The sequence below is a fragment of the Bos indicus x Bos taurus genome, chromosome 18 (assembly GCF_003369695.1).
Source record: "Bos indicus x Bos taurus breed Angus x Brahman F1 hybrid chromosome 18, Bos_hybrid_MaternalHap_v2.0, whole genome shotgun sequence".
In the NCBI taxonomy this organism is placed as follows: domain Eukaryota; kingdom Metazoa; phylum Chordata; class Mammalia; order Artiodactyla; family Bovidae; genus Bos; species Bos indicus x Bos taurus.
Genome location: NC_040093.1, coordinates 43,991,608 through 44,014,028, shown reverse-complemented (window position 1 = coordinate 44,014,028; position 22,421 = coordinate 43,991,608). Strand labels below are relative to the sequence as shown.

Genomic DNA, 22,421 nt, shown 5'->3' with positions numbered 1-22,421 from the left:
CTGCTAAGACTTAAATTAAGCATGTATTACTTGATTTAATCACTACTTCAGCTTCATGAGGTTGATACTGTTGTTACAAGTGGGGGGAACCAAGCCTTTCAAAGGCTAAGTGATTTGGCCAAGGTCACACAGTAAGTGTGGAGCTCTTACTGAAACTTAAAGAGTCTGCCTGAGAGCCCATCTTCTTCTTATAAACTGTTCTTTGAAAATTTGTCATTGACTATTGAGAGTTTACTATATGAACTACTTTGTTAGGTATTATGTAGGACACAAATATTAAAAGCAAAAACAGGCCAAAACCCAAACCCACAGTTACTGTCTTTTGAGAGCTTACAGTAAGTATTATAAGGGAGAGGCACGTATAAATGCAAAAGATAATAGAAATGTAGGACTTCTGGGGCAAAAATAATTCACTCTGTATAAGCCCGTTAGGTAATGTTCCATGGAAGAAGTAGAAACATGTCTGAAAGGATGAGTAGGATTTTGGTAACCATCATTGGGTACCCATTTTGGTGAATTTGGAGAGATAGATGTTCTTCTATGCAGAGGATGAAGAATGAAAATACCACAGCAGCAAAGAGGAAATTTGGCTTAAGTTGGTTGTTTGTTCCAGAGTTTTCAAGTTACAGAGCCAGTTTTGGGAGTACCTTAATTTTATTTTCTTCCTTCCAGTTTTATTGAGATAGAATTGACATACAGCACTATATAAATTTAAGGAGTGCAGTGTAATGATGTGACTTATGAAATGATGACCACAATACATTTAGTGAACATTCAGAATCTCACATAGCAATACAAAATTAAATAGAAAAAAAATGCCTTCTGATGAGAACCCTTTAAGATTTATTCTCATAACAACTTGCATATATTAACCTACTGCAGTGTTAATTATATTTATTATGTTGTACATTACATCCCTAGGACTTATCTTGTAACTGAAAGTTAGAATGGCTTGAAGGTTAAGCCTAAAAGTTTGACTTTTATCTTGGTAGGCATCAAAACCACGCAGTTTGTCCTGTGTCTATGGTGGGAAGCCTGCTTTTTAAAGCAGGGCCATGTCGTTTAACCCTGGCCATCAACTGGTGAATGAAGCCCTACAATGTGCTACCCAAGGAGAAGTATCTCTTAGTGGATGAGGAGACTAGACACATGGAGAGCAAGGGTACTGAGTTAATGACAGTGTGGGAACTAAACTCCAGTCTTCAGCTTCTTCTCCTCAAAACACCTTGTAAGAATAAGGGTATTGGGATATGGAGCCAACACATGTCTGATCTAAACATTGGCAGAGGTTTTGGTAGAAAAGCCAGTTTAAAACAGGTCTAAAACTCCCTTTAGCAGATGACTTAGCAAATACAACAGGTACTCTTTTATTTTTTTCTCCCTCTTCTTCCCTACAACAGTACCTACAACAGGTACTCTTAATGATTGAAATATAAGGAATTATAGGACGCCCCGAATTTCCACTGAAAAGTCCTCTCGTAGGCCTTCCCTGGGTCCAGGGGGTAAGACTCTGTGCTTCCACTGCAGGGGGCACAGGTTTGATCCCTGTTTGGGGTAAGATCCTGCATGTCGTGCAGCATTCTCCCCCAAAAAAGTCTTTTCGTGACTTAATATAATCTGGAATGTATTTAGAGAGTGAGGGTTTACAGTTCATCAGCTGTGATGGAAAAAAACTGGAGGACTGTCTGACTGCATGAGTGTGTGCCAAGCTGCTGCAGTCATGTCCGACACTATGTAGCCCGCCAGGCTCCTCTGTCCATGGGATTCTCCAGGAAGAATACTGGAGTGGGCTGCCATTCCCTTCTCCAGGGGATCTTCCTTACCCAGGGATCAAACTCACGTCTCTTACATCTCCTGCATTGGCAGTCAGATTCTTTACCACTAGCGCCACCTGGGAAGCCAATGTGACTGTATACATGGGTCTTCAAGCAACATTAGCCTTGCGATGTCATCAAAAGAGCTATTGTTATTTTGTTCATTTCATTCTTATTGTTATTTTGTGCGTACCCTTATTCTAACAAGGTGCTTTGAGGAGAAGAAGCTGAAGACTGGGATTTAGTTCCCACACTGTCCTTAACTCTGTACACTGGCTCTCCATGTGTCTTAGTGGCCTCATTCGCCACAAGATCCTTCTCCTTGGTTTATATTATAGGGCTTTATTCACCAGTTGATGGCAAGGAATAAGCATCATTGCCCTGCTTTAACGAACTCGTTAAAAAATAGAACTCGTTTTATTTTCTGCCTTAGCTATCTTGACCTGGAAAAGCTTCTACAGTTCTTCAGAAGTTTTCTTCTGAGCGAGCTTTCCCTCGCTCCCAGCTGTTTCCTTACCTGTGTTCGACTGGAGCAGAACTTCTTGCACGTTTTCCATGAGAAATGAATCTGCTGTCACTCCCTCCAACTGTGGGTTTTGTTTCTCACCCAGTTTACAGTCGTGTGTCGTGTCTTTTTCTGATTCTTCTGTTATCTCATGACTTTTTTCTCCCCCCAAAGGCGACAGCCCTGTACCGTGTCTGAAGTTTTCCATTTTTGTTGGGTGCTTTTTATATATGCAAAAGGTAAGGAAAGAGTAATATTTATTTCAATATTAGCTTACTTAAAAGTTCAGGTACTACTACTGTCAACCTATAATGTGTATCAGGAAAAGATGCTCACCGAAAAACTTCTCGAGGATTTGAATCCCGCTTTCTTTTTTTTAAGTATTGCCATTTTATAAATCTTTTGAATTTCTTTTCTTTTTTTTTCCTTTGATATTTTCTCCCTTCCTCCCTCTCTCTCTCCCTCTGTTTTTTAAAAAATGTATTTATTCATGTATTTATTTTTGGCTGCGCTGGAACTTTGTTGCTGTGCACGAGCTTTATCCAGTTGTGGCGAGCAGGGGCTGCTCTCGAGTTGCGGCGCGCAGGCGTCTCATTGCAGTGGTCTCTCTCGCGGAGCACAGGCTCGAGGGCTCTCAGGCTTCAGCAGTTGTGGTGCACTGGCCTAGTTGCTCCGCAGCATTGGGTTTCTTTGCAATATACCAAATATCGTACATTAAATGGAATATCCTTTAGTTTTTTTCTTACACAACATCTTTTCCAAAACATATTATCTCTGAATTATGGGCTGAAAACACATTAGTGTGTCTGTGCTTTTGTCTTGGACTTATATTTTGCACAAGACATGCATTACATAATGGAGTGGGACTAATCATTCTCAAAGTAATTTAGATTACTTTTTATGCCTTGTTCGGATAAACATGCTTGATCAAATGCCTTTAGATAGAACTCATTTTTGCTACCCTCTCTTCTCACTTAACCTGCCCAAGGTCTGCATTCAGTGAAATACATTTTTATGACTATCATTGTCCTTTCTGTGTTTCTATGTAAAAATGATTCTTAGTAATTTAAGGAAGAAAACAAAGTACAGTTCCTTAGCTTTTTCTGTAGACTGTGTAGAATGCCTTTGGCATTAAGATAGCCTAATAAAACAGAAAGTTAAAATCAAAGAATTATAGAGCTGAAAGGTGTTTCTTCAGTAGGAGAGAGTCTCACTATTAGGTCAGCTTGCCCAGTGTATTTATTTTAAAGAGTAAGTTACTGAGGCCCAGAGACCAGCTGCTGGAGCCAGAGCTGGGATGTGAATCCACGTCTTCTAGCTCTTGGTCTCATGCTGGGTGTGTGGGCCCTCCAGCAGGGATGTGTCACTCTGTTGGTGTCACTATGATTTGTCTGATTGTTATAGGTTACAACTTACCCTGCCTTCCCCGAGCTGCATGCTTGACTGAAAATAAAAATAATCTTTGTCAGAAGTAAGCTCTTGGTTACTTTTGCTTTCTATCACACTGCATGTTTCTTTAGTGCAGATGAAGGTGGTGTGATCAGTGGCATGAAATGTAGAACATCTTCAGAGCGCATAACTGTTTTCATGATGGTTTGAACATTTGCTGCCCCTTGGCTTACTGTGGCTGGTGTTATATATGATATTAACCTGGGCAGTAGGTTATGGGCAGGTATATATGACTTAGAGGATTTTTATCTGTTTTTGTGGTATGTGTACACTTGGAGGTAAGTATTTAGTACTGGTATATAAATTACTGGAAAAGAAGTGTATTGCCCTCAAGTAGGTTTTGGTCTCAGCTGAGCAACTGGGGTGGCATATTTTTGTCTCCACAGTTATCTCAGTGTTTGAATTTTATTTTACTGTTATTAATTCTGTGTGTAATTATTTGGTCTGAAGGGCCTTTGTCCACTCACAGTCCAGTGCTGTGATCACTTATGCTTCACTACGATCTTTTCCAGTAGAGGAGATTAGTTGGTTTTCTTCAGTTCTTGATTTCAGTATTTGGTGGGGGGAGGTGTATTCTTTATGGGCGTCTTTTTCATGACTTTGTGCACAATGGTGGGCATCCCAGATGATCTCATTCCTGATAAATAAGCCAACACTTGCCTGTTATCTTTGTTGACTTCCAATGGCAAGGACATACCAGTGACAAGTTTGGGCTTGTCATGAAGGGCTTTGTGGCCTGAAGACCGTTAGGCACCACTTCCTGTTTTACATGATATCCCAAGTCTTTACTCAGATTATCTTTGTTGATTGAAAGATAAAATATTTCACAAAGTGGGATTTATTTCTAAAGTCAGGATTGGAAAGGTAGACTCTGTCATGTTAGGAGAGTTCTGGAATTTAGATTCTGATCTTTAGGGGCATTTAAGTTTCTCATAAGAAGTTACTGGGCTGCAGGTTTTTTCCTTCTATGGCAAGTGCACACCAGCGACAAGTTTAGGCTTGTCAGAGTGATGGGCTTTTTAATTTGAAACTGGTAGGTACCACTTCCTGTTTTACATTTGAGGAATTGAGTGTATTTTAATATTAAGCATATTTATAGTCAAACCAAGCAAGTTAGTTTGGTTAGATCAATGCAGAATTTAACCTACTAATTATCATTTATGTTTTTGGCAACAGAAAAATATTTTTTTCTCTTTCTTTAATTCATTTAAATTGATTTGTTGAAATGTTTCACCTATTAAAAAAAATGAATTTCTTATCCTGATATGCTGAGGTAAGTGGTAACTTTCTTTAGAGGAAAGAAGAAAAAAAGCCTGAAACCAAGTAGTATGAGTGTGTGTTTGTATTTAGTGTGAAAATGTCGAGGCTTAGAAATAATTCTTCAGATGTATGTTAGCTATTTAGATTGAATTCATCTGTTACTATGAGAATGTAAAATCAATATGGAGCATGTATAAGCAGTGTTTAATGGAAAGAGGGATATGCTTAAAGATCCAGAATATCTAGAACTATATTTTAATTTCTAAGAATAACTCTTAACTGCCTGTAAAAACCTATTTTCAATGTTAGGGATAAACCAGAACTACAAAAGTTATATATTTCTATAGGTTTAGGTTTTTGGTTTATTTTTTTCTCGGTTACCAGGCATCAACAATTATTCCCAGGATATTTTCTCTAGAACTGAAATATATTTTATTGTGATCTTGTTGTGTTAGTTTGTATGAGCTTGTATTACTACTTTAAAAAGCATTGAACTATTACTGTTAGGAGTCTGATTATAGTTTCTGGTCTTTTTAAAGTACATATATGCTAAAAAATAATTATATTAATAATTTTTGAGCTTTTCCCAAATAAGTATTTATACCGGTTTTCCTGACAGAAAAGTATTTTCATATACAACAATTTCTTACAGCTTGAGATAGTTTATGAAGTTGTGTTCAGAGTTTTCAAAAGAAAAACCAGTGAGAGCAAGTTTGGACAGGCATTTAATAAATGCTTATTTAACAACTATTAAGTGAATGGCATTTTTAGTGAAGTTTTGGTTTTTCTTAAACTCTTAGAAATTTATTAAACAATAAGTAATATTTCAAAATGTAAATTTGCCAAAATACTTTCTGTAGCTCTTGAGTCAGGCTTGCATATTGTTGTATAATGTCATGTTAATTAAAGGAAGAGATTATTTTTATAATATTGTAAAGTTGATGCAAATTTGACTCTGTAATTGTTTATAATCCTATAGGTAATTTTCCCATGATTAGTGATGATTTGGTTAATTCTTATCATCTTCTGCTGTGTGCTTTGGACTTAGTTTATGGAAATGCCCTTCAATGTTCCAATCGTAAAGAACTTGTGAACCCTAATTTTAAAGGTGAGTTTGTAAATCTGGGACGCAGATGACTCATGTGTCTACACTATGTTTACTCTTGGGGGTTGTGTACATAGTACAGGTTTCCTAGCATCAGAGAACATAAATGCTTTTCCACGCTTCATCACCATAGTTATCCCAGAGTACTTAGAACTAGGAGTTGAGCTCTCTGTAAAAATATTTGTAGAAAGAGAAATTGCAAATATCACAATGTTTTAGAAGTGTTAGATGACAACTTTAGAAGTTTCTGAAATATATACTCAATGAGAAGTAGGAATTTAGAAATCTGGAGTAGGAACAATGACATTCGAGCTGACGGTGGTTTTGTGTGTTGGCAAGTTTCATGCCTGACACACAGGAGGAGGTCAAAGAAGATTTATTGAAAGATTTATTCATTCAAATCTTTTCTGCAGAAGAGGAGTACCTATGGTTCTAAAATAATTAAAATGCATTTTCAACTCTAAAAGGTGTGTGGAAATGATCATTATTTTGGTAATGCATTTAGTAGGCTTTAAGCTGTAGAATTTCTATGAATGATATACAGTAAGAGGCCAAATTATGATTTATAAAGCAAATATTTAAAAAGTACTTATTGAACTAGTATGTAATGCTCTTGCTGCTTGAATAATACCTCGGTAGGATTCTGAGTGATTGTCAGTTTTGAAGTGGTTATGATTAGAATTTCAACTTGTCTGCCTCACAAGATAGATTTTTAAAGTTAGATGAGTTAATTACTTCAGTTGCTCCCGGTTTGGTAAGTCTAGTGTTCTCTGTATTCTGACCTTTCATTTATTTTCTTCCTAACTCCCTTTTGTATTTCTGTATCGCTGGTTCCCTTCATTTTTTCCCTCTTCTTTTATTTATTACTTGTGTTTTTTTTCCTTTGCCTTGCATTGAGTCTAGGGCAAGAAGGGCTGTAAAGTAATATAATAAAAACATCTAACATAATTAAAGTATATAAAGAGTATGTGCTTTGAACAGTAACTTTTCTCAAAGTGACTTTTTTATTTGAATGTAATACTTTTTTGCAAAATTTTATTTATCTGTTTTGTAGATATTATAGTAGTATAAAAAATAATTTTTTAGTTTTTCTTTTTTAACTTTCTCCAGATAGATAACTGAATAACTGAAATCTTTTGAGTCATAATAAAAGCTTTACTGCTATTTGCTATTTTTGAAGTGTATTTAAACAGTTAAATTAGCACCTTCCACTATTTCCTATACACACATGTGCTAACAACTCCTGTGCTGATTAGACTCTCTGTTATTTATATTTTAATTTATAACAGTTAGGCTTGTTGAATGCTACCTGATATCTCTGTTCTGTGCTTTTACCCATCATAGGTCTATCTGAAGATTTTCATGCTAAGGATTCTAAACCTTCCTCCGACCCACCTTGCGTCATTGAGAAACTGTGTTCCTTACATGATGGCTTAGTTTTGGAAGCAAAAGGAATAAAGGAACATTTCTGGAAACCTTATATTAGGAAACTTTATGAAAAAAAGGTTTGTAAGTAGAAAGAAATGATTTGAAAATATTTTCTGGGTAAAGACTTGATTTAATATGATGACTTAAGGATCTTTTTTTTCATCATAGCTCCTTAAGGGAAAAGAAGAAAATCTGACTGGTTTTTTAGAACCTGGGAATTTTGGAGAGAGTTTGTGAGTACTTCTATTATAAAAAGTGTTTTCATACTTTATGTGGTCAGGAAACGTCAGAGTTTAATGTTTTTATTGTTTGTATCCTAGAAATTTAGAATATGTTTTATGGCAGAATATAGGGATACAGTAAAAAATTCTATCAACTCTTACTCAAAGCACATGTTTTGAGGTAGTTGAAAATTGTGCGGCTGTTCTTTAAAGTTTTGATAGTTAAGTTTTGGGATCATGATTTTTGAAAGAAATCCTTTTGGAACTACCCAGGTGGCGAATGGTGCTGTGGAAGCACTGACGTCTTCACAGGTGCCTGGAGCAGCCAGGAGAGAGAACTCGGCTGGCAGCTTGGTACAGGGCACCCACCCTGGGGTACTGTCAGCGAGATACACTTCCTGTGCAAGGCCTGAGCACAGTGGAGCACGCCTGCATTTTTATGCTCCTCAGTTTTTATCTTAGTGATCCCACTAAAATCTAACTTTCACAGAACTATTAGAAGTTTTAGTAAATGAAAACAATGAAACAAGTAGCCTCACACAACTTCAAATGGCAGTTCTGCAGGTGTACATTTTGCCTGTTTTTTTCCCCCCCTCTAGTAAAGCCATCAATAAAGCCTATGAGGAGTATGTTTTATCTGTTGGGAATTTAGACGAGCGGATTTTTCTGGGCGAGGATGCTGAAGAGGAAATTGGGACTCTCTCAAGGTGCCTGAACACTGGTTCAGGAGCAGAGACCGCTGAGAGGGTGCAGATGAAAAACATCCTGCAGCAGCACTTCGACAAGGTGAGCCAAGCCGACCCGAGAGAGGCAGCGCGAGCAGACGTGCCGAGGGCCTGCTGTGTTCTGGTGGTTGTGTGTGTGTGCATTTTACTGGCTTCCAGTACGAAGGAGAAAATTCACATCCTACCTCTCACAGTTGAAAGGTTATCTCTGTCATTATTTTAATTTTTGTTGACATGACTTTCACAAGTTTTGGTTAGAACTGTGAAAAAGAGTTTAATATAAATGTCAACGAATGCCTCATGCTGGTTGTTGGTTCTGAAAACAGAACCAGGGATATACAGCTGTTACATACTGAACATAGCAGGCATTTCGGAAATGTTGATTGACCCCAATCAGTACCTTCATCTAAGACACTAGGGAAACTGAGAATCTATAGCCTTTAAGAAAACTCTCTTAAACTGAGTTTTGGGATCATGTGTAATTTCAGGCAGGATGATGGAGACTGAGAGTTTCCCTTCTGTTGTGTGGTGTTCATAGAAAATAAGCAACTCCTGACAGGTACTTCCAGAGGCAGTGTGGCTAATTCCAAGGGGGTAACTCACCTGTAAGACCAGACTCAAGGCTGGTTTGCTTTTTTCATTCAGCAAATATTCTCAAGATATTCTATATACCAGATTGTATCCTAGACACTGGGACTACACCAGTGAACAAAACAGCTATGAACATCCTGTTTAGTATTCTGATGTGGGGAGATGGATAAGAGATAACCAAACAAGTAAATTTATAGTTATCAGATGATGATAAATGAAGAAAGCTAAAATCGAGTGGTAGAGCAAAGTATTGAGGAGAAGAGAGAATGGGTGGGCCTAGGGCTTCTGGTGTAGATAGGGTGGTTGGAAAAGGCGTCTCTGAGGAGGTAGTATTAATACAGACCTGAAGAAGGTGAGGAAGGAAGTTACGGGAACAGCTGGGAAATGTTTCTGAAACCAAGACAACAGCAAGCACAAAGCCACGAGGTACAGACATGGTTGGCTTTTTGGAGGAACAGTGAGTGAGAACACCAGTGTGGGAGAAATTGAATGAGTGAGAGAAACAATGACCGAGAAGTGCAGGGGGGTGGGCCAAGGGGAGAGGCCAACCATAGAGGACTGTGAGAGCCGTGGGAAGATGCTCACGTTTGCTCTGCTTGAGAGGAAAGCCGTTAGGAAGGCGTTGTAGAGAACAGTGACTGATGGAATCTGGTTTACATTTTTAAAAGGGCTCGTGAAGAGGTGGGATGGGGCAGGGGTGGGAGTAAGGAATTAAGAGGCTATTGCAGTGATTCTGGTGATAATTCATGGTGTCTTGAATCAGAGAAATAGTTGTATTTAGGCTCTGTTATGGAGACAGCATCCACAGAATTTACTGATGGCTTGGATCTGGGGTGTGCAAGAAAGAAAACAGTGAGGACTCCAGTTGGGTGCATGGTATAAAAGCTAATGTCCTTACAGATGTCTGGAAGGTCATCAGTGATCTAGCCCCACTTCCTCTCTGAATTCATCTCTCACCACCTCTTCCTCACGTTTCCACTCATGTCACATTAACCTCCTTTTTCCTTCAGATATGCCAAGCCTACTTCCAACTCAGAGCAAGCTGTTTCCTTGGCCTGTAGTGTGTTTCTTCAAGATACTCATGTGGTTCACTTGTTCACTTCCTCCAGATCTCTAATAACCTGACTACCATATAAAATAATAACCACCAGCATCCTCCCATACCTCAAGACTTCCTTTCCCTCTCACTCTGTGATTAGTGTTAGTATTAATCACTGTCTGATGGTAGGTAGGTAGGAAGAATTGTTTATCTGAAGATGATAGAGAAAGACAGAAGGAGGAAGAGGGGAAGGAAGGATAGATGGGCTGTTTATCATCTGTCTCCTTGCATTAGAGTCAAAGCTTCATGAGGTCTGTGACGGGTGTTGTGTTCAGTGCTTGTAGGCATTACATAATTATTTACTATTGACAGTTACTGAGGGGAGAAAGAACAAGTCTAGGGGGGTAAAAATCAAGAGTTACAGTTATGAGCATGTTCAATGTGAGATGTCTTTTAGACATTCTAGTAGAGGAGCTGAGTAGGCAGTTAAGAGACACACAAGACTAGGGCTTCCCTGGTGGTCCAGGGGTTACGAATCCAGCTGCCAATGTAGGGGACACAGATTCAGTCCCTGGCCTGGAAAGATTCCACGTGCTGTGAACTAAGCAACCAAGCCCATGAGCTGCAACCACTGAGCCAGCACACCTAGAGCCTGTGCTTGCAACAAGAGAAGCCACCAGATGAGAAGCTGAGCATCTCAACAAAGAGCAGCCCCCACGTGCTGCAACTAGAGAAGGCCTGCACACAGCAACAGTGACCCAGTGCGGCTAAAAAAAAAGATGAATACATCTTTAATAAAGAGAGAGAGACGTAAGACTAGCGTTCACGGCAAATGTAAAGGCTATGTATATATGTTCCTGTGTGTGTGCGCTCAGTCGTGTCTGACTCTTTGCAACCCCACGGACTGTAGCTTGCCAGGCTCCTCTGTCCAGGCAAGAAGACTGGAGTGAGTTGCCATGCCTCCTCCAGGGGATCTTCCTGATCCAAGGATCAAACCAGCATCTCTTATGTCTCCTGTATTGGCTTCTCTACCTCTAGCGCCACCTGTGAAGCCCATATGAAAGGACTTCACACACATATACATAGAGTCATTAGGACACAGACGGCTTTTAAAGTTACGGAATTAGGAGAGGTTACCTAGTAGTATGAGTTGACAGGCAATAAAAGAGGTCTAAGGAGTTAAAGACGCTTCTTGATCAGAATGCACAGGAAGTTTTAAGCTAAGAACTTAAACGGGGCTACCAAGCAGCCCTGTGCCGACCTTGAGGACGTGGGCAGGAAGTTGCTTGTGGTTGTCTTACCTCGTTTCCTTTGTGGAAGCGCTGCTGCGTGTAGGCACGGGGGTGGGATGCTGCTGGCTGCTGTTGCTTCTCCTCCCAGAAGGGCTCCGGGTCATACACAGGGAAGATGGTGGCTGCAAGAGAAGCTGCTCAGGGACTCCCCTGGTGGCCCAGTGGTTAAGACTCTGCTCCCAATGCAGGGGGCCCAGGTCTGATCCCAGTGCTGCAACTGAAGAACCTGCACATGGCAACAAAGACCCCAAGCGCGGCAACGACGAACTGACGGAGCCGGGAAAAAGCTGTTAAGCACCGAGAGAAATCTGCTGAGTGTAATCAATCTCGATCATCTTGTTGACCTAAAAAACGATAGAATTAATTTCTTTGAAGCAGAGTGGAAGTCTTGGCTCTACTCTTAAGTTACAGAGAAAGCATATAGATTTATTTCTGTATAGTGGATTTCTGTGTTTTTCTGTATGTTGTGGAACTCGAACAGTTCTGTTGCCAGGTAAAATTTTTGGTGGGTGTTTTTACAGCTGTCTCTGGAATAAGTACATTCTACATAGGGAAACATAGTCTGTCTTGAGTATTAAAAAAGCTCTTAAGCTATCATAACCTTTCAGAGTTTGTTGGAAATACAGAAAAAGATATTTTATTAGACTGTGTATTCATGCTTAAATTCTTTGGCGTCAGGTTGTGTCTTTTTCATCTTTGTGTTCAAGAATTTCATTTGAACTTATTTCTCTGAAGGTCTGTCTGCTTTAGGGGGGAAGCCTACGATAGATTCTAGAAACTAAAGGAGGGGCAAGAAGACTGAAAAAGGCTCTTCTGCATCAGGTTGTGTTCTGCATCTAGGAAGGCTTGCTTTATCCTCTCTGTGAAGCAAGATTTGATTATTCAGAGGGGCTTTTGTGAAATCATGGATTTCATTTGGGCCAGATTTAATTCTCAGCTTTCTTTTGTAAGTCTTTGAATAATTACGAAAATAACAGTAGATGCGAGTTATGAAATTATGTTTGTCAGAGATAGCCTTAATATTTTCATGCTTCTTTTTGCTTTCAAGTTAAGTTTTGAAGGAAAAATGATAGGGAATCACTGCAGATGGTGACTGCAGCCATGAAATTAAAAGATGCTTACTCCTTGGAAGAAAAGTTATGACCAACCTAGATAGCATATTCAAAAGCAGAGACATTACTTTGCCAGCAAAGGTCCGTCTAGTCAAGGCTATGGTTTTTCCTGTGGTCATGTATGGATGTGAGAGTTGGACTGTGAAGAAAGCTGAGTGCCGAAGAATTGATGCTTTTGAACTGTGGTGTTGGAGAAGACTCTTGAGAGTCTCTTGGACTGCAGGAAGATCCAACCAGTCCATTCTAAAGGAGATCAGCCCTGGGATTTCTTCGGAAGGAATGATGCTAAAGCTGAAACTCCAGTACTTTGGCCACCTCATGCGAAGAGTTGACTCATTGGAAAAGACTCTGATGCTGGGAGGGATTGGGGGCAGGAGGAGAAGGGGACGACAGGATGAGATGGCTGGATGGCATCATTGACTTGATGGACGTGAGTCTGAGTGAACTCCGGGAGTTGGTGATGGACAGGGAGACCTGGCGTGCTGGGATTCATGGGGTCGCAAAGAGTTGGACATGACTGAGCGATTGAACTGAACTGATGCCTTATTTTAAACATTAACTTTTTTTGTCTGTGCCACATGGTGAGGCTTGTGGGATCTTAGTTCCCAACCAGGGGTTGAACCCCGGCCCTTGGCAGTGAAAGTTCAGAGCCCTAACCACAGGACTGCTGGGGAATTCCCGTAAATATTTTTTAAGAGTCAAACTTCTTGGTTGGCTAAAGTATAGATTGTCCTTTAACACAATTTCACATGGATAGTGATGTCTCTTAATGGTGTTATAATTAAATTCCAAGAAAGTGGTGACATTTGAATCACTAATATTTATCAGTAATGTAAAGATAAAGTCTGATTGGCTTGAATTCCCATTTATGAAGTGATTGACAGTCTCTTTGACCTAAACTAGTGTTTCTTTCCCCTCTTTAGTCTAAAGCACTTAGAGTCTCCACACCACTTACCGGTGTGAGGTACATTAAGGACAGCAGCCCTTGTGTGACTCCAGTTTCTACAGCTACACATAGCTTGAGTCGCCTTCACACCATGCTCACGGGCCTCAGGAATGCACCGAGTGAGAGACTGGAACAGACCCTAAGGTTAGTCTGAGCCCTTCCTGCCTTCTAAGATTTGGTTGTTGACTGTCTTCCAGTGCTTTATTTTAATATTTTGCCATTTGTACCTTAATTCACCCATTGATAATTTTATATCAGTGTTATGCTCAGTTCTGTTGTTAGTCCTTAGAGGACAGAAAAGGTATGAATAGCAAATGATCCTTTTTTCTCAGTATCTTAGTCCATTTGGGTTGCTATACAGAATATGGTAGACTGAGTGGCTTAGAAACAACAAAAATTAATTTCTAACAGTTTTAAAGGCTGGAAGTCCAGGATCAAGATGCTAACAGTCAGTGCCTGGTTCGTAGACAGCTGTGTTTTTGCTGTGTCCTCACGTAGCAGAAGGAAGAAGGGAGCTCGCTTGTGTTTTCTTTATAGGGGCTCTAATCCCATTCATGAGGACTGCCCCACTCATGACCTAATCACCTCCCAAATTCCCCACCTCTGTACATTAACCTTGGGGATTAGATTTCAATACATGAAATTGAGGTGGGAGTAGGGAGGGGAGCAACTGCAACATTCAGTTCGTAGCTCTCAGATTTTTTTAAACATAGTTCAGGAGACAGTAACTAATAACACTAGATACTATAGAATAAAACACTAACCTATCTATTATCAGTTACTCTATCTTAAGATTTCAAGGAAAAAAGGATCAGTAAACATGGGCATCTGTCAAAGAACTTCAGAATGAGGACTGAATCTGAGCAAATTTCTGAAGGGTGGGTCACATTTGAAAAGATAGCCAGTTAGATTCACAGCCAATGTAAAACCGCTGTAACTTTTCTAAGTTCTATAAAACACCTTTAGCCTGGAAAGGAAATAAGCTGCCTTTAGTTCCTTTGATCTGTCTGATACTAGTAAGAATATCAGGGAACTTTAGTGAAAAACACAATAGACTGAATTTCATTACCTGTGCATAATTTTTAGCAAATTTATTTGACAAAATTACCTCCAAGACTGCTTCTATTCCTAAACATTTATGATTTAATAACATAGACCCTATGGGAGACCATTTAATTTCTGGCAGTATAGTATAAGAAAGCCCTGTATAAGCATACAGTAATTTTCCACTCATAGCCACACATATTAAATACCAAGGCTGATCAGTTTTCCTGTACATTTTTATGAAGTCTACTTTATTCATAAACTCGATTGTGATTGACACCCACTATGCTTTTTCTGTATGACTTCTTCCTAAGTCATATTACTCAGATGAATCTTGTTTACCTAGAATTCAGAAACATTTTATAAATACATTTTGGAAGGCTGTCAACCTCTGTGTCTTCCAGATCTCCTTGCAGTCTCTAACTAGGTGTAACAGCTTCTTTAATCCTAAATACCATTAGTGGGGTTAAATATTGCCAGTAGATACTAAGTAGAACAAAAGAGTCCTGTTTTTGTAACCTCTGTGTGTATTCATATATAAAATTCTGCTTACATACGATATTCAGTAGCCATTAGTATCAGGACTATAATTGATTTTTACTTCCTTTGTAATTTTCTAAACTTGCTACATTTCTACAGTGACTATATATGTTTATGATCAAGATAAAAACATAGTTATTACAAAAGCCCACATGGTGATCATTTATATTATGCTTCTGAATTGAACATATAGTGCCTTTCAAGTAAAACTAGAAAAATCAATGAAATAAACTTCATTTTGGAGGAAAAAATGTAGCATGCCAGTAATGATTTATATGACTTTGTTTTAGTATAGATTACATAACCCTTCATTCTGTTTCCTTCCAGGAGTCCTTAGTAAGAGTTGTGCTGCTATCTGGGTAAAGAGTTGAGGGCAATTTTGTTTGTCAAGAGTGATTGCAGATGTGTAGGGTAGGTGGGCGCCAGTCACATGCATCAAATGGGCACTGGTCAGAGTTGCTCCATGGAATCAATATTTTTCATTCAAATGGTAATACTAACAGCTTTGATAAGGAAGTATGGGATTGCCTGGATTAATTGGGATGTGTATAGTTTCTGCTCAAAGTATTTGATATTTACAGGTTAAAATTACTCTGAAATTCCAGAGTTGTAAACAGTTTATCACTTTGTGACTTGGCAAGACCCTTAAATCAGATAATTTCTTCTTTTTTTAGGTCATGTTCCAGAGATCCAACCCAGGCTATTGCCAACAGATTGAAAGAAATGTATGAGATATATTCTCAGCATTTCCAGTCAGAGGAGGATGGCAGTAATTGTGCTAAAGGCAAGGCTTAATATTACCCATATTGTTCTCATTTTTGAAATTTAACTATTAATATGTGGATTTCTTTCTTGGAAACCGAGTCAGAAATTGACTCTAGTCTGAGGGCCACAATACGGATATCCAACTTTTCTGTCAACCAACCGATTTCTGGGCTAATCTCAATAAGAGAGAAATTTTAGATTGATAATCTTTATTATGTTGGACTTCTGGCACTTAAAAAATCTTTAATTTTCATTTGTAGACTGGATATTAAGTATAGAACTATAGTGATTCCTCATAATATTAAGAACAAGGACAGAAGATATAGCTGTTAACCTACCCAGGCTTGTTCTTGGAGTTGTTTGATGTCATGAAGTATAAGTACCAAATAGGACTGCAGTAGCAAGCCAGTTACATACCTCTTAGCATAGAGCTGCTCTATTTGGAATTAAAAAAAAGAAAAAAGTGCGATCTTGATGGAGTGCTATTACAGTTTTTATGTATAAATTTTATTTCCAATTTTAGAAAAATTTCAGTGTTACCATGAAGAAAATGTTAACGAATCTTAGGGACGGTTGAAATAGTAGTAGCTCTGGGAAGTACATACGTATATATGAAGTGTTGGGGTTGGTTTTTAAATTGTATTCTGTGGGTAGGAGATGGGATAGACCCTCATTTTCCACAATACTTACGTTCTTTGCATGTGACTTTTTTTTTTTTATTCAGATATTGCCAGCAAACATTTTCGTTTTGCAGAGATGCTTTACTATAAAGTATTAGAATCTGTTATTGAGCAGGAACAAAAAAGACTGGGAGACATGGATTTATCTGTGAGTAAATAACCAATGTACTGAGAAGCACAATAAATTGTAGTTCCCTTTCAGCCCAACCCACCAAGAAGACAGCCGCTATTGAAAAAATAATATATGACTTTGAGAGAATAAGATAAGGAAACTTGTGTTCTGAGACTCTCATCTCCGGTTGCCCACTTAGTGTCTCTCATCACAGCAGGCTGTGTGTTATCACTTAGAGATTCTGTGGGTAATGAGACTCCTTAGTCAAGGTTAACACATTCAGACTTAGCCTTAATTGAGGTTTTTAAATAACATGGAGTTTTAATTCAAGCCTTGTATAGAATAAATTGAGTATTGACTATATAGGAATTTAACATAAATATTCAACCATTGATCTTTGACTAAGGTAATTTTTCTAGATTGTGGAAGTAATGCTTGCTTTTAATGACCTCAATAAAGATAATTTAAAAATAAATTAACTTTAAATAACATTTTAATGAAAACTGTAAAATTGACAAATAATGGTTCTGACTCCTTATAACTATCTACACTGCTTTTATTCTGTATAAAAATATGGCTGCATATACAATGGAATGTTAACCATAAAATAGAATGAAATTCTGCCATTTGCATGGTGTGGATGGACCTAGAGAACACTAAGTGAAATAATGTCACCTACATATGTAATCTTAAAAAATGCAAAACAGAAACAGACTCACTGGTACAGAAAACAAACTTGTGGTTACCAAGGGGGAGAGGGAAGTAGGAACGGATAAATTAGGACTATGGGATTAACTATGCTGCTGCTGCTAAGTCGCCTCAGTCGTGTCCGACTCTTTGCGACCCCACAGACAGCAGCCCACCAGGCTCCTCCGTCCATGGGATTTTCCAGGCAAGAGTACTGGAGTGGGGTGCCATTGCCTTCTCCGATTAACTATATGGGATTAACTATACTAACTGCTATATACAAAATAGATAAGCAACAAGGATATTCTGTATAGCACAGCAAATTATAGCCATGGTCTTATAACAACTTATTTCCAGAGTATAATCTGCAAAAATACTGAATCATTACACTGTACAGCTGAAACTAACGTGACATTGTAAATCAACTGAACGTCAATAAAAATAGTATATGGTTGTAGAAGTTTAAAAGGCTGTTTTAGGACAATTTTTCTATTTTTAAAATTTTGAGACATACAGAAGAGTGTAAAAATGTTCCTACATGTTGAAGCTTTGTTTTTTTATAGGGCATTCTGGAACAAGATGCATTCCACAGATCACTCTTGGCGTGCTGCCTTGAGGTCGTCACTTTTTCTTATAAGCCTCCTGGGAATTTTCCATTTATTACTGAAATATTCGATGTGCCACTTTATCATTTTTACAAGGTATTTTTGAAAATCTGATACTGATGAGGAAATTGTAGAAGAGAGTAACATTTTGTTGTTAGTCATCTAATCCATTTTAATATGGAAGTACATTTCTTCTGTTTTTAACTACATATTTAATAATTTCCACTCTAAATGGGGAGCAAAGAATAGGAGAGTCTTAAGAACTATATAAATTCTTTTAATGTTTATAGACCTATTTTGTATAAAAGTTTCATATGGTTCCTCCATTTATCTGATAGTCTTTTAGAATACTTCTTTTTATAAGGTAAGAAAGTTTATAAAAAGTAGCAAATTATCACTAGCTAATCATGATAGCAACCTTTTTAATTTTATGAAAATTAAATGAAAGTGTATTTCAGAAAAGAACTTTTCACATGTTACATAGAGGCACACAGTTACAGCACTGATTTGGTTTCCCTCTTGATACTGATTTAGTATATAACCTTATCCTAATTCTTGTACAGTAGTCAAAATGAATTTTTATAGTGGCATAGACTGTTCAGTTTTTAAATATCACATTTTGAGTCATGTTTCTTAATCTCAATAGACACAGCATGTTTTTTAATTTAAAGATTTTTGAAATGTATTACCGTACAAAAGATTTTAGATGGTTCATACCTGCAGTTTAAATAATTATTTATTTAGGTAATGAAATGAAGAGCAGCTGTTTCGAAATAGTATTCTTTAACCTTAATTTTTCATTAATTGACTTCTGTTTCTATACATATGTAAAAAATATTGAAATATGTTTGCCCATTTTGCTTTTCCACTTGAATAATTTTCTTGTTAAAAGTTATTACTAAACAAACCAAGACATTTTTAAACATTTCAGGTGATAGAAGTATTCATTAGAGCAGAAGATGGCCTTTGTAGAGAGGTGGTAAAACACCTTAATCAGATTGAAGAACAAATCTTGGATCATTTAGCCTGGAAACCAGAGTCTCCGCTCTGGGACAGGATTAGAGACAATGAAAACAGAGTTCCCACATGCGAAGAGGTTTGTGAAAAGATCTTAACATCTTTCTATGACAAAAAGCCTACCAACGTCTATCCTATTCATAATTCTCTTTCACTGACCGCAGTTAAACTTAGCATCTTGCTCGTAAGTGTGGGAGGGTAACAGCTGGGTGTAATTTGGTACAGTCACCTCTGTATCTACGAGGAAACAAGAGTCAAATGATTAGTGACTGCCCCAAGGTTTAGTGACAGAGTAAGAATTCAGTGTTCTGTCTTGATTTCCTAGTCAAGTTTCTATACTTTAAAATGGTTGATTGTCTAATTCTCCAAATGAGTAATGAAAGTTAATTTGTATTTAGTATCCAGTTACTAGGTTTGAATTTTTTAAACCTGCCAGACTTTTTTTTAAAGATTTACTTATTATTTTGTTTGGCTGTGCTGGGTCTTCATTGCTGCCCTTGGGCTTTCTCTGGTTGCTGCAAGTAGGGGCTGCTCTCTAGTTGCAGTGTGCAGGCTTCTCATTGGGTGACTTCTCTTGTTGCAGAGCACGGGCTCCAGGGTGCACGGGCTTCAGTAATTGCTGGGGGGCATGTGGGATCTTCCTGGACCAGGGATCGACTCATGTCACTTGTATGGACAGGCAGATTCCTATCCACTGCAGCACCAAGAAAGTCCCAGAATTTTTTTTAACTTCAGTATGAAAGTAAAAAAGATAGGTGATTTTATTTAGGTGGAAAAACTGATGAGCCAAGATAATTTCCTTTTGCCTTAGATTATTTTTTGGTGTTTAAAAAAAAAAAACTTTTTTGAATAATGGTATTTTGTGTAAACATTTCTTAATAGGTCATGCCACCTCAGAACCTGGAAAGAGCAGATGAAATTTGTATTGCTGGCTCCCCTCTGACTCCCAGAAGGGTGAGTGAAGTTCGTGCTGATTCTGGAGGACTCGGAAGAAGTAAGTTTAAAATACTAAGGGAAGTATTTTGGGGATTTAAATTCCATCCAAAACTACAAGTGAAGTTAGTAGGGTATATATTCTGTATATAGAAGAAAATAATCCGTGCATTATAGTGTCACATGGATCAGTTAAAGAGCACAGGAAAATGTATGATAAGTATCTTTTTAAAATACATAGAATGCTATATATTAATGTGATTCCTATTTTTTAAGTATATTTTTTCCTATAAACACACAAAAGGGCTGAAATGGAAAAACCAAACCATAAATGATTATTGTTGGGTAATAGAATTCCAGATTATTTCTATGAAGTTTTTAAGATGAATATGTATTACTTCTAAAATCAGAAGAAACAGAAAAAGGTTTCTTAAAGGTGGAGTCTATGATGGAATTAGGTATAAACGAGCCAGTGAGTTGAGAGGACTGAATGGCCTGAGTGTGTTCAGGTTTTTCATTTTTCTGACTATGCCTTGCTGCTTGTGGGATCTTAGTTCCCTGACCAAGGATTGACCCCGGCAGTGAAATCTCCAAGTCCCAACCACGGATCACAGGGAATTCCCAGGCATGTTTAGCTTTGACTCTTGTCAGTTGAGCAGTGCTACCTACCCTGGTTAACATCACAGCATTGCTGGCCCTGAGGTGCAGCAAAGGGAATTTTTGCTATTCATCTGGTTACAGTTTCAGTTCAGTTCGGTCGCTCAGTTGTGTCCGACTCTTTGCAACCCCATGAATCGCAGCACGCCAGGCCTCCCTGTCCAGCACCATGTCCCGGAGTTCACTGAGACTCACGTCCATCGAGTCAGTGATGCCATCCAGCCATCTCATCCTCTGTCGTCCCCTTCTCCTCCTGCCCCCAATCCCTCGCAGCATCAGAGTCTTTTCCAATGAGTCAACTCTAGACAGCTCTTTATAACAGTTGCCAAGTGCAACACATACTTCAGATAAAACTTCTTTTTTAGAAGCAATTCTGTAAATCCAGAGAGTTCTAAATTGTTAGATGCCATTAGAAAGATATTATTTCTAGATCAAATTTTTAATGTAATTGATAAGCACTGGCTATAGAAGATCAGTTTTAAAATCAGAAATCACTCTATGTCAGTGTATAGTCAATGGATATGAATCATCTGTATGAAAATGTCCTTGTTTTTTAAAGAGGAGGCATAATGGCTTAAGTTTTTCTGCTTGTTATCCACTTTAAACTTCATTTTTTGTACTTATATCTCTTCCATATTCATGCTGCTAAGCTGCTGCTAAGTCGCTTCAGTCATGTCGGACTCTGTGCAACCCCATAGACGGAGCCCACCAGGCTCCCCCGTCCCTGGGATTCTCTAGGCAAGAACACTGGAGTGGGTTGCCATTTCCTTCTCCAATGCATGAAAGTGAAAAGTCAAAGTGAAGTTGCTCAGTCGTGTCTGACTCTTAGCAACCCCATGGACTGCAGCCTACCAGGTTCCTCCATCCATGGGATTTTCCAGGCAAGAGTACTGAAGTGGGTTGCCATTGCCTTCTCTACCATATTCATGAGGTCTTTTAATATTTTACAAGATAATGATCATAATTTGAAACACAAAAAACTATTGAAGTGTAGTTGATTTACAATATTGTGTTAATTTCTGCTATCTAGCAAAGTGACTATACATGTATATATATTCTTTTTTCATATTCTTTTCTATTATAGTTTAGCACAGGATATTGAATATAGTTCCCTGTGCTATACAATAGAACTTTTTTTGTTTATCCAGAGATAATGATCATAATTAATGTATTCTTCTTAACTCTGCAACTTTGTTCCAGATGTAAATCTAGTTAATTTGTTTCCTTTTGTATCATCAAGAAATTGAAATGTTAAGCCACAGTCTGTCAGAAATACTCCTATCAATCCTCTTATGTCCTCCCTACATATATTTTAATACTTAAAACCCACTCATGTGCAGTTTTTACAGCTAGACATGGAAAAGAGAAAGGGATGCTTCTCAAAAATTCAGATTGGTGTGGATTCAAACTTAACAATAGATGAAGCTACAGTGGTTAACAGAGTTTCTGTTTGGGATGTTGAAAAAGTTTTGGGGAAAGATGGTGGTGGTAGTGGTGGTCTGCACAGTAAGTGAAAGTCACTTAGTCGTGTCCAACTCTTTGCAACCCCATAGACTATACAGTCCATGTGATTCTCCAGGTCAGAATACTGGAGTGGGCAGCTGTACCCTTCTCCAGGGAATCTTCCCAACCCAGGGATCGAACCAAGGTCTCCCGCATCACAGGCGGATTCTCTACCAGCTGAGCCACTAAGGAAGTCCAAGAATCCTGGAGTTGGTAGCCTATCCCTTCTCCAGTGAATCTTCCCAACCCAGGAATCGAACTGGGGTCTCCTGCATTGCAGGCAGGTTCTTTACAAGCTGAGCTATCAGCAAAACCCTCTGTGAATGTGATACCACTAGATTGTATACTTAAAAATGGATAAAATGCCAAATTACATGTATTTTATCACAAC

The 22,421-nt window shown here is 38.3% G+C and overlaps 1 protein-coding gene across 3 annotated transcripts in view; it reads left to right on the top strand.

Moving 5' to 3' along the window:
* The window catches only part of RBL2 (RB transcriptional corepressor like 2), a 48,874-nt gene that overhangs the window by 8,953 nt on the left and 17,500 nt on the right, over nucleotides 1–22,421 (top strand). For 2 of the 3 annotated variants that reach the window (XM_027513574.1, XM_027513573.1), the window contains exons 4-14: nucleotides 2,494–2,558; nucleotides 6,008–6,136; nucleotides 7,478–7,638; nucleotides 7,730–7,794; nucleotides 8,382–8,568; nucleotides 13,465–13,631; nucleotides 15,746–15,855; nucleotides 16,561–16,664; nucleotides 17,879–18,016; nucleotides 18,852–19,016; nucleotides 19,820–19,931. In XM_027513574.1, the coding sequence (XP_027369375.1) occupies nucleotides 2,494–2,558; nucleotides 6,008–6,136; nucleotides 7,478–7,638; nucleotides 7,730–7,794; nucleotides 8,382–8,568; nucleotides 13,465–13,631; nucleotides 15,746–15,855; nucleotides 16,561–16,664; nucleotides 17,879–18,016; nucleotides 18,852–19,016; nucleotides 19,820–19,931 (1,403 nt within the window). Of the gene's footprint in view, nucleotides 1–2,493; nucleotides 2,559–3,628; nucleotides 5,042–6,007; nucleotides 6,137–7,477; nucleotides 7,639–7,729; nucleotides 7,795–8,381; nucleotides 8,569–13,464; nucleotides 13,632–15,745; nucleotides 15,856–16,560; nucleotides 16,665–17,878; nucleotides 18,017–18,851; nucleotides 19,017–19,819; nucleotides 19,932–22,421 lie in introns of those variants that run through there. The other variant, XM_027513575.1, reaches the window with a different exon arrangement.